The sequence below is a fragment of the Branchiostoma floridae genome, chromosome 3, assembly GCF_000003815.2.
Source record: "Branchiostoma floridae strain S238N-H82 chromosome 3, Bfl_VNyyK, whole genome shotgun sequence".
Lineage (NCBI taxonomy): Eukaryota > Metazoa > Chordata > Leptocardii > Amphioxiformes > Branchiostomatidae > Branchiostoma > Branchiostoma floridae.
The window spans coordinates 30,158,194-30,173,629 of NC_049981.1; the positions used below are offsets into that span (position 1 = coordinate 30,158,194).

The 15,436-nt window shown below is 41.8% G+C and overlaps 1 protein-coding gene across 1 annotated transcript in view; it reads left to right on the forward strand.

The window, feature by feature from the left end:
- The window catches only part of LOC118411811 (cadherin-23-like), a 96,121-nt gene that overhangs the window by 43,713 nt on the left and 36,972 nt on the right, over positions 1 to 15,436 (forward strand). Inside the window, exons 26-41 of the mRNA XM_035814297.1 lie at positions 590 to 718; positions 3,276 to 3,410; positions 4,780 to 4,892; positions 5,471 to 5,585; positions 6,076 to 6,297; positions 6,858 to 6,977; positions 7,399 to 7,579; positions 8,061 to 8,194; positions 8,889 to 9,098; positions 10,038 to 10,145; positions 10,655 to 10,774; positions 11,257 to 11,362; positions 11,910 to 12,110; positions 14,006 to 14,156; positions 14,903 to 14,990; positions 15,325 to 15,399. Coding sequence (XP_035670190.1) covers positions 590 to 718; positions 3,276 to 3,410; positions 4,780 to 4,892; positions 5,471 to 5,585; positions 6,076 to 6,297; positions 6,858 to 6,977; positions 7,399 to 7,579; positions 8,061 to 8,194; positions 8,889 to 9,098; positions 10,038 to 10,145; positions 10,655 to 10,774; positions 11,257 to 11,362; positions 11,910 to 12,110; positions 14,006 to 14,156; positions 14,903 to 14,990; positions 15,325 to 15,399 — 2,208 coding nt within the window. The remainder of the gene's footprint in view (positions 1 to 589; positions 719 to 3,275; positions 3,411 to 4,779; positions 4,893 to 5,470; positions 5,586 to 6,075; positions 6,298 to 6,857; positions 6,978 to 7,398; positions 7,580 to 8,060; positions 8,195 to 8,888; positions 9,099 to 10,037; positions 10,146 to 10,654; positions 10,775 to 11,256; positions 11,363 to 11,909; positions 12,111 to 14,005; positions 14,157 to 14,902; positions 14,991 to 15,324; positions 15,400 to 15,436) is intronic.

The following is a 15,436-nucleotide window of genomic DNA, read 5'->3' on the forward strand; positions in this document are numbered from 1 at the left end:
GGACTAATTTCAACTCAAAAGAGAAAAAATGACAAACAAAATGCATGGTAAACAGTATGGTAAGCGACTACTCTAGTCTAAAGTCTGAAACTGTACTTTAGTGGGTTTGACTTCTTTTTCTGAGACAGTTGAAGATGATGGATCCCACCTTTTCTGTAATGTATAGGTTCTGTGATGTTAAAAGGAGAGTGCTTCTCTTTTTGTCTGTAAACGTTGAGAGATTGGAAGGGAATTTGGTGACCTCTTTAAAGAACTTTTCTTTCTTGATCGTGGAAGGGACAGGTCAAAATGAAATGTGTTTCATCTTCTACCATACCCAATCTATAATAGCAGTGGAATAATCACCCATCAGTATAACTTTAGCTTCATATAGGCATGCGGGGCAACAGAAGCTGGTTATATTACACTGAATGACCTGTCAAATCGTACCTTTAGTTTGCACATCTTAGCATTTTCTTAGCCCCAGGCATTGAAAATGTCTGACAGACATCGAAAAAATTAAAGCAAAGTGAGTACTAACTGGTTGTGTAAAAGAATATCTCCTAGAACTGACATCCTGATCAATTTCTTTCTATTACCTTCATTTCAGGTGGAGTACACAATAGAAGAAGGGAATGACCTGGAGTACTTCAAAATAGAGAAGACTGAGTCAGGAGATGGGATCATCAGGAACCTGCATCCCCTGGACCGGGAGGAGCAGGAAGAGTACAAACTCAGGGTGGGTGGTGATTGGGTGGGGTGAAATCACTACTGGATTTACACACTGACTGGCTTGCACACCAATTTTCTTGGCCCAGACTGAACTTAGTTTTTAAATATTTGATAAATCATCAAGATGGGCCACGCTGGGTCACGTGAGACATGATTGCTGTCACATGTCATTTATCTCGAGACCAAGAGGCCAAGATGGCCAACTGCATACATGTGTAACAACCTCCATAGTAAGCTCACAGAAACTATGTTGGCCCCTGGTTGGAACTATAGCTGATTATATCTGTGACCAGTTACCCCGCCCATACATAGCCTTTCAGCTCTGTCCAGGCCTTTTAGTGTCCGTTTGACATCTTTGCCTAAGTAGCCTCTGTGAAAATTCAAGCGTCCGAAACTGCTAAGACGGCGTCTACAAGCGTCCAAAGGCGTCTGAGCGCGTTTCAAACTCTCTGGACACGTCCATTGCCGTCAGAAACGGTCGCGAACACATCGTGAGCGTCCGGGCCGTTCTGTCAGTTTTTTTGTTGGACGCCCAGACGGCTGAAAGACGTCTGAGACGGCCGTCTGAGACGGCCACTGATGGGGCTATAAAATACTTAGGAACCCGACGCCCTCAGATGGCTTGCGTCTGTCCTTATCCCCACGGGAAACATGACGTTTTAACTTCTGCACATGCGCCAATTTCAGCGGGTGAATTCGAATTTCAGACCGTTGAACAATCCGGCGGTTGCAGGACATATGTTCAGAAGGTGACTATTTCTGTGGATTTTATGTCTGTTTGTTAAAATTTTGCTTACTTTTAGACCAAGGACATCACGTCTAGAAGTAGCAGTTGATGTTTCTACGACATTGTGCTGAGGTTGGGTTTACGGCGATGACTTTATTCGTTATTTATACTAAAAAAGAATGTACAAAAATTATTTGTCGTGCGCCGACAAGGGGGATAAATCATACTACTTACCTGAAGCAACTGTGAAACGTAACGGACAGGAGAAATCACAGATGCCGTCAAAAGAAGCAGCGTCCTTCCGTTAGCTGACTGTCGATACTTTGCTGGCGCCGGTAAGTGAATACTCATTTTATTCTTATTTTTGTACAACATGTTGTTGCAAAGTTTGCCGACGACGGTTGCAAAGTTTCGGTGCCCTCCCCACATACGCAAAGGAATGATAAAATTTAGGATCTTACTTTGATGCCACAATATAAAAAGACTTATGATCACGTTGTAAAATACTTGTAAAAAATATCTGTGGTTTCGATTAAGAATGATAATGCTGTTAAAATAACAGATAATGAGATAGCACCTACCGATTTTGCCGTCAATGAAATCGGCCCTCCCAACTACTAGGGGTTGGGAACTTATGAAACGGACGAATTTGTTTCGCTACCGCGAAATAAAAATGACATATGAGCTTTGTAGAAAATGTATTGCACATTTACAATGTATCCAGTCTTTAATTAAGACTATTGTGATTAAAATGTACGATAGAGAATTATAAAACGTCCTGTATTCACCCTTGATGTTATGTGGACTCGTCCATTATGATGTAACCTGTGACAGTGCGGCGGCACGGCGGCACAAAGAGCCGCGGACACGATTGAAGGTCGGATTGAATTTCATACATGTAGCAAAGTTTATCAAACGCCGCGAAGTATGTCTGAATTTACGAAGAAATTTGTTCAAGTTGCGTTTGATTTTAACTAAACCTGACGGCCCGGTCGTGGGTGGTCTTCCACTGCCTGGCTGAATATTTGTTTGTTTGGTATGTGGCAACGCTTGTCCCAACAGGCCATAAAATTATAGCTGTGACCGGACGGCGTCAGAAACGGCATCCGGGCAGCCGTCTACGCACGTTCCAAATTAAATGCACCGGCCCGTTATGAGTTTCTACCGTACTGCCTGACTAACTAAAACTGTGTCTTGAAGAAAAAATATTTTGCTAGGAGTTTGGCCCAGATATTAACCTTTAATAATATAGCGATGACTGCCTCTTGGCCTTTCATTCCATTTTCTGTCGAATTTTACGATCTGTACCCCCCCGTGGGAAGGCGTGGTGGAGGCTACCGCCCGTACCAGCGGCCTGGATTACGCCGTTTATGCCCGTCGCAATCGGCGTCCGATCCGTCCCAGCAGCCTGGATTACGTCATTTACGTCCGTCGCAATCGGCGTCTGGTCCGTCCGCAGAGACGTCTGTTCCCAGCGGGGGGCCCGCCCGACGGAGCGCGGGAGCGTCCGGCTGCCCGCTTTCAGACGCCGTCTCGGACGTCCCGAACGTCCGACCGGACGCGTCTAAAGTGCCAATCTAGACGCGTCCAAGCGTTTGTTATGCCGTTCGGACCGTCTTGGACGTTTCGTCGGGCGTTCAAAAGCCCGTCCCATGCCGTCCGCCGCCGTAACCGTCCAAAGCGTCCCAATAATTTAAGACGCCTTGGACGGTTGTCGCAAACGGCGTTTCGCCGTCGGAGACGCTTGAATTTTCACAGAGGACTGGTCCTGACAAATGTACCATGTAAATGGGAAACATCACATGTGTACATGTGTAACAATGTGACTGTATTGCAGGTTGTTGCATGTGACCAGGGCAGCCCACAGCTGTGTAACAATGTGACAGTTGTCGTCACCCTTGAGGACATCAACGACAACGTTCCCGCCTTCATCTTCAACTCCTCCTACCGCTACAACGTCTCAGTACAAGAGGTCAGAGATCACCGAGTTATGTCATTTTGATCAGTCAGACCTGGCTAGCAAATAACTTTGGTATAGCCAACAATCTCCAGTCAAAAGCCACATTGAAACAGACCCATCAAATTTTGCATATTTGACTCTCCGCTGTAGGCGACCAACCATCAACCACTTTTTGCAGTCCCCAGTGGAAGGCATTCAGCAAACGCTTTTCCTCAGTTCTTAATGTTTTCTTAGTGTTTTCTGAGGCCAGGTTTGACTGTACCTGTATTTGTAACTCTTAGGTACAAATGTAAAGGTTAAGTTGAAGAGATACATCAGTCACGTATGTAAACAGTTAATAGAATTTTTTTTCATCAAACAGTGACTAGTTTTGACAGGTAAGCAAACATACCTCCAAATTTTCGATAACTGTCAGTCCATCTTGATCTAGTTCTCGCGGAATGACCTAGTTCTTGCGAGAGTTGCGAGAACTAGGTCGAGACTTGCATGGATCTTGTGCCCCGGAACGATGGTTGGGAGCTGCTCAAGTCCTACTTACCTCTACTTCGCAAGGAGGCGGGGGTGAGGGGCAGAAGATCCATGCAAGTCTCGACCTACATGTTGTAGTTCTCGCAATTCTATTAACTGTAAAGGTTAAGGTAGTGTACAAGCCCCTCGAGGCCTCGAGGGCACATTGTTTGAAGGCAGAGCCCTTCCCTCTTCTCTCTTTCCACAGACTTTTACCTCTCAACAAGAATTACGAGGGGCATTCAATAAGTAATAACTCTGACTCATTTCCCATAGCAGGAGATTAATGAAACTTGGCACAGTTATTAGTCTTTCTCTTCATAGGAACCACCCAGAGTTGTGCATTTCTCCCATTGATGCAGCTCTGGACACCGTTTTTGTAGGACACCCCAGGTTGGTCCTACAACAGATGCCTCATCAATGGCAGAAGAGGAACGACCAAGTCTGGGAGCTGTTTCCATAGACTTCCGGCCATGTTTGAATTCAGCATGCCAGCGTTTTACAAGGTCATATGATGGGGCATCATCACCATAAGTTTCTTTCATTTCATCAAAAGTCTCCTTTGGTGTGCGTCCTTTCAAATACAAACCGGATCACTGCGCGACACTCAACTGGCTCCATTTCACACCTGGTCCATTTCACACCTAACTCTGTTCAAACACCAGTAAATCAGAAACCACAATTAGTTCAGAGCTCTGTATTGCAAAATAAACTAAAGAGATATGAATCATTACACATGCCAAATTTCATCTAGATCAGACAACTGAAAGTGGGTCAGAGTTATTACTTATTGAACGCCCCTCGTATGTATTACCTATTTTACACAGTGTAGGAATTTTTCTTCTTGCTCAAGTCTTATGATTTTTCCTTGTAGAATGTGGGTGGTGGTACTACTGTGACCCAGGTGCAGGCAGTAGATATTGATGCAGGCGACAATGCCTTCCTGTCTTACTACATAATCAGTGGGAATGAGGACTCCATGTTCAGGTGTGTGATGGTGAAAAGGCATGTAAATGTGTTTGAGAACATTTAAATGTATGTAATACAATATTTATTGACACAACAAAAGTACAGGAAGTGTCATAAGGTCAACTATTTATACAGTTTTTTTTATACAGACAAGCTGATATACATATATTTAAATGTCCTCAGTCAATGTATCGTGTGCACTGCTAAACATTCTTTGATGTATAAACCAGGTTTAGGTACTGGTACACCGTACAAAACCATTTTTTTTTGTTGGACAGGTCCGAAAAATATAAGTGGACCAAACCTTGGACCATTCGGACAATAAACAGGTTATATCAGCAGGTGTTCAGACATTTGGGGGCTTACCGGTCCCAAAAAAATGACAAGAGTGAAGTAGAGTGGAGTTCATGGTCATTTCTACTTCGTTTTTACAGCCAAATTCATTGCAGTACAATATGCAACAGAAAGGAGTCTCTACTTGCTTAGGCTTATAAATGGAGCTTAGCTGGAATGTTTTGCCCCTAAGGGCTACATGGGTCTCTCTTTGCCATTTAGACTGCAGCATTCACCATGATTGTGTGTGTGTGTTTTGCCAGGATGGACAGGTTGTCAGGTGACATCACTACTCGGCCCAACTCACCCGACCGTGAGACAAAAGACTTTTACAACATGACGGTACTAGTGGAGGATGAGGGGTCGCCCCAATTACAGGTGCAGGGGCTAGCTTCTCAAAATATTCAAATTTTCACGTTGTGAAATGAAGTTACAACATTTTTAAGATGTAGATCAAATCATATTATCATGTTAAGTCATCTAAATTGTGAATCAAATATCAGTAATTAATTAATGATAGATAATTAGATAATGATAGATAATTAATAGCACAAAATGTGCCATATTGTTTTTGCTCTGTTTCGCCTTCCTCCTCTCCAAACAAATAAGGTCAACGACCTGTGCCAGACAGCTGTCATCACCATGGTTACCGATAAAGAAGCAGACACTCTGTGGTGATTGATTACATCATGTAGCAAATTGCTTAGCACATGAGAGCTAGAGTGTCTGGTCACCATAGATATGAATGTGTTGGAGTAAGAATAAACATAAGAGTAGTCAGTGTTAGAATATGACATGTGAAGGTAAACGTTATACATTTCCTTGCAAATGTTACCTTTCTAGTTGGAATCGTTTTTTCCCACCCCAGGCATACACTACAGTGTACATCTCTATCCTGGATGAGAATGACAATGCCCCAGTGTTTGAGTTCCCCACCTACTCCTACACTCTGAGGGAGGGGGAGGGGAGTGCCGGGATCTACATCGTCGACATCAACGCTACAGACATCGACCAGGGACTCAACGGCAAAGTCGTCTTCAACATCGCTAGTGGGAACGATGGCAATGAATTTGACATTGAACCTGACACTGTAAGAATGTTTGAAACTGCAATTTGCTTATGTGTAATATGTAATGGATAGGTGTGACCACTGTGAAAACTTGTATTCATACTGTTGTGATAAACAAGATTTTTTCAAAGCATCTTAAGATATCTTCTAGAAGCATCTTATGATTGTCTGGAACATTTCAAGACAAAGTCAAAACATTTCAAGACAAAGTCATAACATCTCAAGATAAAGACAAACCATCTTAAGATTAACTCAAAAGATCTCAAGATTAACTCAAAAGATCTTAAAATTGTTCACAAAATCTTAAGATTTCTAGAACAAATTTCAAGATTTTTTGATTGTGAAGATCCTAGCATTTTGATCCGTGGTGTTACAGAGAAGTTTTATTTTAACAAAATAGCAGATTTTCAACTTTAAGCAGTAAAAGGCTACAAGCATAGTACAAAGTGCTCTGCTCACTGTTTTGTATTCTGTATTTAACATCAAAGAGATGTTGAACCAACAGAACAGTTTATGGTTTTAGACTTTGGATCCACTGCTTTGCTATTACCTAATAGTGCCTTACCTGCTTTTTTGTGTAGGGAAAGATCAGGACTGTGAATGAGCTTGACTATGAGAACAGTGCAGGAGAGTATCGACTTGCTGTGATTGCCTCTGACCAAGCGCCGGATGTGAATGATAGGCAAACCTCCACAACCACTGTGAGTACTGTACATAGTTGTTCATTCCTTCAGACAATGCCTAGTGTCATATTGGTCAGCATGTTTCTTTGGCATGTACTTACCATAGATAGAAAAAAAACCCTCTACCTGACTTAATTCAGTACCTCTTGTTAGGGATATCCACTTGAATGCAATGTAAAGATAGAGGTACCATATTTGAGGATCACCATACCTTGCACATGTTAAAAAACCTTATACATGTACATGGCAGGGAGGAAAACTTGAATATGAGTGTATTCAACCCATAAAACTTATTGCATCAAGGCATAAACCTGGTCCTCTGGCTTTGGTTTTTATCGTCTTTTTTCCAGTTAAGCGTATCTTTTTTCCTTTAAATCCAAGAACCAAGAAACTAAATCGGTCTGACCTTCCATAGATAACAAAACCTCTACCTCATCAGGTGACCATCTCTGTGAATGACATCAATGACGTGGTGCCCCACTTCTTAAGGGAGCATGTGGGCCCCGTCAGGATGGCTGAGGGTCTGCTGGGGTCTTTCGTGGGCAGCTTTCCTGCTTTCGACGAGGATTCTGGAGACTTCGGCAAGATCGACTACACGATCGATGATGGGGATGAGAATGGTGAGTATGAAAACAACGTTAACAGGACAAATCAGATCATTAAGAAAATTTATTCCCTGCCCCAGGTGCTAAGCAGCATTCATTCACACATCCATTCCTATCCCTATGATTGTCCTTGAACAATGTTCACACATGCACACACACACACACACACACACACAAAAATTCTCTGTCCCCCTGGTGCTGAACAAATTACACACCCTCATCCCTGTCCTTCGTGCTAAGTAATAGTCACATACACAGACACACACTCACAAACACACACACAACACACACACACACAGTTGTACTTCCTGACATTCAGTTTAACACAGCAGCTGATTGGGTGATTATACTCTCCAACATTCAGTATAACACAGCAGCTGATTGGTTGATTATACTCTCCAATATTCAGTATAACACAGCAGCTGATTGGTTGATTGTACTCTCCAATATTCAGTATAACACAGCAGCTGATTGGTTGTTTGTACTTTCCTGCCAGATGAGTTCTACATCTCTCTCCTGGATGGAGACCTGAAAGTGAAACAGGGACTGGAGCTGGACAGGGAGAGGACGGCCTTCTACAACATCACCCTACGGGCACAGGACAGGGGACGCCCTCCTCTTAAAGGATTTGTAAGCTTTCGTCTTAAAGGCACCCAATGCATTATTACAGCATTAAAACTGGAAATATTCTGGATGAGACAATTGATACGATATTGACATTAAATTTTTGCTTCACCATACTGGCACATTTCCATCATTACCTTATACTTTGGGCATTTATAAGTAATGCACAAGCAAACAATTTTGACCTTGGATTGGCCAAGACTTTAAATGGGAGTTCGATTTTGTTTTGACATAGCGGATTTTATTTCTTCAAATCTACCACCTTGAATGTAACATGTCCTATCCTGTGTATGCTGGGCTCCCTTGGAAATAAACTTGTGTAGAACAGCTTTTTAAAAAAGTTTTTAAGACAACCCAGTTGTCTTAAGATGAAAAATAAATGTTATTTTCACCCCAAATTTTGTTTTATTTGAAAAGATATTTAGAAGAATAGTAATAATCATAGTTGTCTTCAATACAAACACATTTAGTATTTATTATTAATATCAACAGGATTTAGGTTATTGAAAAGCAAAGACTTATAGCTTGTGTAACAAGAACCTTTAGTTAAAAACCTTGTTTTTCAATGTTCTTACTTCAGATGTCCTCTTACTTAACATTGTAGAATTCTACAATTTGTGGAAAGATTGAAATAAGAATTAATCATCCAATATTCTTTTTTCTGACATGTTTGTCTTTTTTTGCATTTTGTTTATCACAGATGACTGTCAGCATTGAGGTTCTGGACATCAATGACAACGACCCAATTTTCCAAGACCTGCCATATTACTGCCGAGTCAGCGAGAATGCGCCCGTGGACACCCTGGTGTTCAAGGTTTCTGCAAACGACACAGACGAAGGAAACAACGCCTTCATCACGTACAGCATTACCAGTGGGAACATCGGGCAGGTTTTCAGGATAAACGGAACAGTGAGTATTATGTTGGCTGCCTGTTGCTAATGAATGAAGAAGGAGATAAAACATATACATGTATATAAAATCATCACATACATGTATCTTGTCTGATACATGACTTCTTCTCACTTCTTGGTAAAATTGTGAAAATGTAACACTGTCTGGGTTTAGCTGTGGTACAAAATGTAATCTAATATTTAAAAGGTAAAGGTAGCACCATAGCCCTGTTAGGGTTGCAGGGGCCCTGGGTTGTGTCTAGTGCACGGTATTGGAAGGCGGAGCCCAACCCTGTGGGACCGCGAGGCGCAGTGGGACCGTGTTTGGCCCATGACCGAGAGGTTACGGGTTCGAATCCGGCTGCCGTGCTACCGATCTTGTGCCCTTGGGAAAGGCACTTTACACGACTTTCCTCACTTTCCTCAACTGAAAATGGGTACCTAGCTTCGGCTAAGGCCGTCCCTTGGATAGGACGTAAAATGGAGGTCCCGTGTCTTGCACGTTAAAGAACCCCCACACGTGCGATGGTGCGGTGTGTGATGGTGCAAAATCCTTCCGTCTAGAATTGATGATTCTCTCAAATCACTCGGACTCCAGGAAGAATAGTGACATATCAGTCACTAATGGAGATCTGTTTAACCAAACCAAACCAAAACCCTTCCCTTCAACCACCTTTTACTTCCCCAAAGTCGGGTACACATTTTTACAGCTTGGTTGTTTGAGGAAAGTTGTATAAATTACCTTTTTCCAACATCTAGACAGGAATAACAAGAATCGCACTCAATTAAAGTGCCTTGATACAAAAATTATAAAGTATTAAAGAACCTTAGACCTGTAGTTGTCAGTTCTAAGGTCTGAGAAGAGTCAACAAACAACCATTTCACAGATTTTTAAGTATTACAATGTCAGTTAATGTGTATCATTAGATGAGGCCTAACTTTGATTATGATGTTTCAGAATGGAGAGATCTATGTGAACGGTCTGCTGGACAGGGAAGTCATTCCTCAGTACACGCTGACTGTCACAGCCAGGGACAACCCACAGAACCCCACACATGTCAGAAGGGTAGGGCACCGCAATCATGTTTACCTTCACTCAATGGAATTGTGTTGTTTTTGCTCTGTTTCTTCTTCTTCCTCTTCTTTTTCTTTATACAAATAAAGTCAAGGACAAGGACCAGCCTGCTGTCACTATGGTTACTGGTTAAAGGAAAGCTTCACTAAAAATGGAAAAGCATGCTATGCTATAATCAATTATGGTAAATATTCCCTAAAGTTCTTACTTGTCTTACATAAGTCTGTCTTACTGTTTGAAACTTGCGTCATGCTGATGGCTGCTCAAATTTCCCATTCACTATGACTAGTGCTTTTCAAGCTGGCATTCCCGAGGAATTGTCCCAATTCAATGACCACTAACTTCTCAATTCGCTCAAATTTTTTCATCAAATACATTCACAGGGAAGCCGCACAAAGAAGCACTAGTCATACTGGATGGGAAATTTTTATTACTGACGTCACATAATTCAATCATCAGGTGAGTAGCCGTGCAAAAAATGTTCCCTTTCTTTCCTGCAGGACACTACGCAGGTTTACATCACAGTTATAGACGAGAACGACCAGAGGCCGAGGTTCACCCAGCCGCTGTACCGGGGCAGGATCTCTGAGAACTCACAGGCAGGAACCGCTGTGGACATGGTAACTACAAACACATATGACTCCCTCCAAGAAGGACATGTACCCCTGACGGAGGGTACTGTTTCTTGTTTTGTTTGTGTTGTGGCATGCATAAATTAAGACAATTTGAATGGATTTGTTTTAATTTTGGAATGTGAGTAATGATTGAGGTCTCAATGAAACAACACAATTTTGGCAATGTAGCTGCTGTATTTTTTAGATATTGAAATGCTATTAATTCTTCATGGAGGTTTGGGTCCTACACTTAAGTAAGCACACCAGTCCCTAGTGCTGAACACCATTCCCACATACACAGGTAAACACACCTGTCCTTGGTGCTGAACACCATCTAGACACAAATCTTTCTCAGGTGCTTAACACCATCCACACACAGGCAAACACACCTCTCCTTGGTGCTGAACACAATCCATAGGTAAACAAATACATGCAGGGGAAATCCAAAGAGAACAAGAAAGAGTAAATTCCTCTACTTTTGTTTACAGAGTGAAGACATCCTGGCAGTTGACGCTGATGCCACCACCAACGCAGAAGTGCACTACTCCATCTTTGGCAAGGATGCAAGATTCTTCAGGATAGACAGCGTCAAAGGTATTGGTAATACTCAGCTTAAAGTTTTAAAAATCTAAAATCATCTTGTTGCATAACGGTTAGAGTGTTGGGGCTCAGGACCAATTGGTTCCAGATTTGATACTCAGACCGCTACAAATGTGCACTTGGGAAAGGGACTAACACAACTTTCCTAACTTGATGGTGGAGTGACACCCATTGAGCGTCTTGGCTTAATATGTCTAAACGGTCCTGGAATGAGTTAAACTGTAATTGCCTAAAGGGTGTCAAAATACACACAGATTTGGTGTGACAATGTGCCAAGATGTGCACATTTGCCTCTCAGATCTGTTCTTTTTTTTCTTGTACAGGAGAACTTTTTGTGAGAGATGGCAGTTTGCTGGACAGGGAATCAGTTGACAATGATATCTTGCAATATGCCATTGTCATCATGATATTTCAGTGGTAGATAGCTCTTAGGACAGAAAATAAGTGGTGTAAATGTATGTTTGGGCCTCCTTGCAGCTTTTTTGGAATTGCAGTGGCAGATATTGTTTCAGACTTAAGTCTGTTTTTTAATGTTGTACAGGAGAACTGTTTGTGAGAGACGGCAGTTTACTGGACAGGGAAACAATCGGCAATGACCTGAGCTTTACAGTCATGGCGGCAGATCCTGGAGGGCTGAACGAATCTGCGGGGGTCTACCTGGAGATCCTGGATCAGAACGACAATTCTCCCATCTTCATATCAACACTCTTCAGGGCAAATGTGTCTGAAAATGCTTTCCCAGGTAAGGAGAATATCTTGGGGCAAACACAGACAGCAATAAGTCAGACATTGCTTTTGTTTACTGCTATTACCTTTACATGAAACAACAACGAACAAAGGCAATTTTCTTTTATTTCAATTTTCTTCTACATTCGTCTATTGTTCATTTGAAGCAATTATACCATGTAAAGTATGAGTTGCATATGTCCATTATACATGTATCTGAATGAATAATTGACCAAAAGCATTTTTTCTACAAAATGAACTAATGTCCAAAAATAACGGGAGGGGGCCATACTTCGACAGGGGTCCAAATTTCGACAGGTTTTAAAAATCATTGTTGCGGAGAAATGCATAGATGCCTGCACATGAGAAGTACACTAGCTGTAAACTAAACCTTGTTGTAAATAACTACAAAGACGGGGTATGTGTCGAAGTTAGCAAGTCCCACAGATAACGATTGAAAAACTTGCACAAGTTTGACGCCTTCCGTGCAAGTTGACGAGCGAACGTATCGAGACCATGGCCCGGGAAACTCTTGAATTATTCTTCGCAAAATACGACATGTGAAAAAATACCACCACACATAGGAATGATGTTTATTAGCCTTCCGAAAAATAATACCTGTGTTCTGTTCTGCCTTTAACTGGGTTGGATAAACGGAGCTAAAATGATGCCACAAATGTTCACGCAGTCGGGGCCCCGCCATTTTACTATCACGCACGAAGACGGGGAGCGATGCTCAACACGTTGAACTCAGTCCACCCGTCCGTCGAGCGACAAACATTCAAGAAAAATCGATCCCTACCGACTAAAAATCCTGTAGCAATTGCTGCTGCCAAAAGACAGGATGAAAAGGCAATTAAGGAAGCCGAAAAGCGAAAATGCCATCACAGTCCAACGTAACAATGCGCTGCCGTTTTGCGGCAAGTTGGTCTCACCGTGAGAGGTAAACGTTTTAACACACCGTATTTGAATAAGTCGCGTAATACAAAATATGACACAGATTTGGTACAAAAAAATTATAATGAAGACTTTTAGTGCTATTCTATTTGCATAAGTTGTTTAAAAATGCACAGCGATGGTCTGGTTGTTACTATGTCGGAGTTTGGACCCCTTTTTTTGTGTTGGAACGTTCTACTAGAACTCAAGCCGAAAACCTGCGGTAAGTTTCGTGCGCTGTCAAAGTACAGTGCGGAACGCTACTGTTAAATGAAATATATATCTGTACATCAATAACAGTTATATGGATGCATACAAGATCTTAACTTGTTTTTGATGAGTTCACTGTAAAATGTACATTGACAAAAGCCACGCGCATCCACTTAGAACGGGTGTCGAAGTATGGCCCCCTCCCGTTATCATTTCTAAATAGATGCAATACAAATAACTACATCTACACTAATGTAAAGGTTACCCCACAGATAAAAGTAGACCTGCGTTTATTCATTCTAGAATCAATGATTTGTATTTTTTGAAAGAAGTAATACAAAATTGATTTTGACCTTGGAACGTTTTCGACTTGAGTATGGACACTGATTATGTTTTGACGCACCGGTTTTATGTTTTCTGTACCGTATGTTGTCCCTGGGTGTTCAAAGTTTGACTGATTGTTACCGCGTTCTGTCCTGTATCTGTTATTTAAATGTATGTTTAGTGGGCCCCCTTGGAAATCAACTATGCACTGTTGTAGGGGCTACCCATCTGTTTCAAGATGAAATAAATAAATAAATTTAAAAAAAATATATAAATAAAAAATATAAAGCATACCGTTTTCAGTATCCTTTCTATGAAAAGCATACAATTCAGCCCTTGTAATGTGATGTATTTTTCTTAGCTCATCATAATAATCAAAACTATAAAACATTCATTCATTCAATCAGTCGTAAGACAAACAAAACCCTTTTCTCCCTCCAGGAACCTCGGTGACCAGGATCGAGGCAAGTGACCAGGATGACGGGCTGAACCAACTCATCACCTACCGGATAGAGAGCGGCGGACAGGACAAATTCACCATCAACCCTGAGACTGGCGTCATCCGCATCGCTCACAGACAGGCCTTGGACAGGTAACGCTAGTTCACCTTTATCCGTGGGGTAACCTATATCAATCAAACAGTCATTCAAAAAACAGTCACTGAGTATTTTCTAGGGTTATCAAGTTGACTGACAATGGTTTCAAACTGCAATGTTTTGACAAAATTTCAATTTGAAACCACCATGATGTCCAAGAATGCCCTGTTTCTAAATAAAATGGTTATAGGTTACTCTACGGATAAAAGTAAACATGCATTAATGTGCGCAGTCTATTAGTTAGTGACCATGGCTCTGCACCAAGAAATTGTGAGTTTGAATGGGACGTTAAAGATACTAAACTCCAGCAGAAGGGGTGTTGTTTTCCAATAGATTAGGTATCAATGAATTCACAATCAGCAACCTTTTGCATCATTGCTGCCCTACAACCACTGTGGTCATGGGCCGTGAGTGAGTGAGCGAGTTAACCTTTTGCAGATTTACTTGTGGCAAATTACGCGAGGTGTGTTTGGAAAGTTTACTAAACCCATGCAGACCCTACCCAATCCATGCATTTCCTATACCTGAAGACACTTGGTGTCACTCACCCAACAATGCAATCTTGAAAGGGCTGAAGTCCTTAGGATGGAATGTTAAGCTGTAGTCCACTGTTCATTGTAGTTGTTGAGAAGAGCTAGGGGAATTTCCCGGGTACAATACATCAATCTGCTTTCTCTGTCTGTTCCATTGATTTCAGCTGATCTGGTCTGATATCACTTTCACTTCAATTTCACTTTCGCAGGGAGGCACGCGACCAGTACGTCCTGGTCGTCAAGGCAACGGACCATGGCATCCCCACGCGATCCGGAACCAGCACCGTCCTAATCGAGGTTTGTTTGAACCTTTATTTATTCATGAGAAGCTCAAATCAGTAACTGTAACACATGTAATCTATCATAGGTGGAACATAAGCAGATACCGAATATGCAAATGAGGAACTGATTTGCATAGTATAAATTGTAGACTCCATTATCAGCTACTCTGCCTGTGAGACTGCGTAATGTATTTGTCACATTCCCGAATAAATAAATAGATGTCTGCAAAAATTGCAAAACCGCTCAATGATTAATGATGGGAACTCTATACTTGCGACATGTGTGCGTTAGTCAATAATGAACATCAGTATGCATAAATCTTTTTGATTTTTTCCATTTCGCTCTTCAGGTTGAGGACATCAACGACAGCGCCCCCTACTTCCTGCAGTACATCCACACCGCCACCGTTTCAGAGAGCAAGGAGGTCTGTAACTCCTGTGTGGTTTGTCCAACAGGATTTT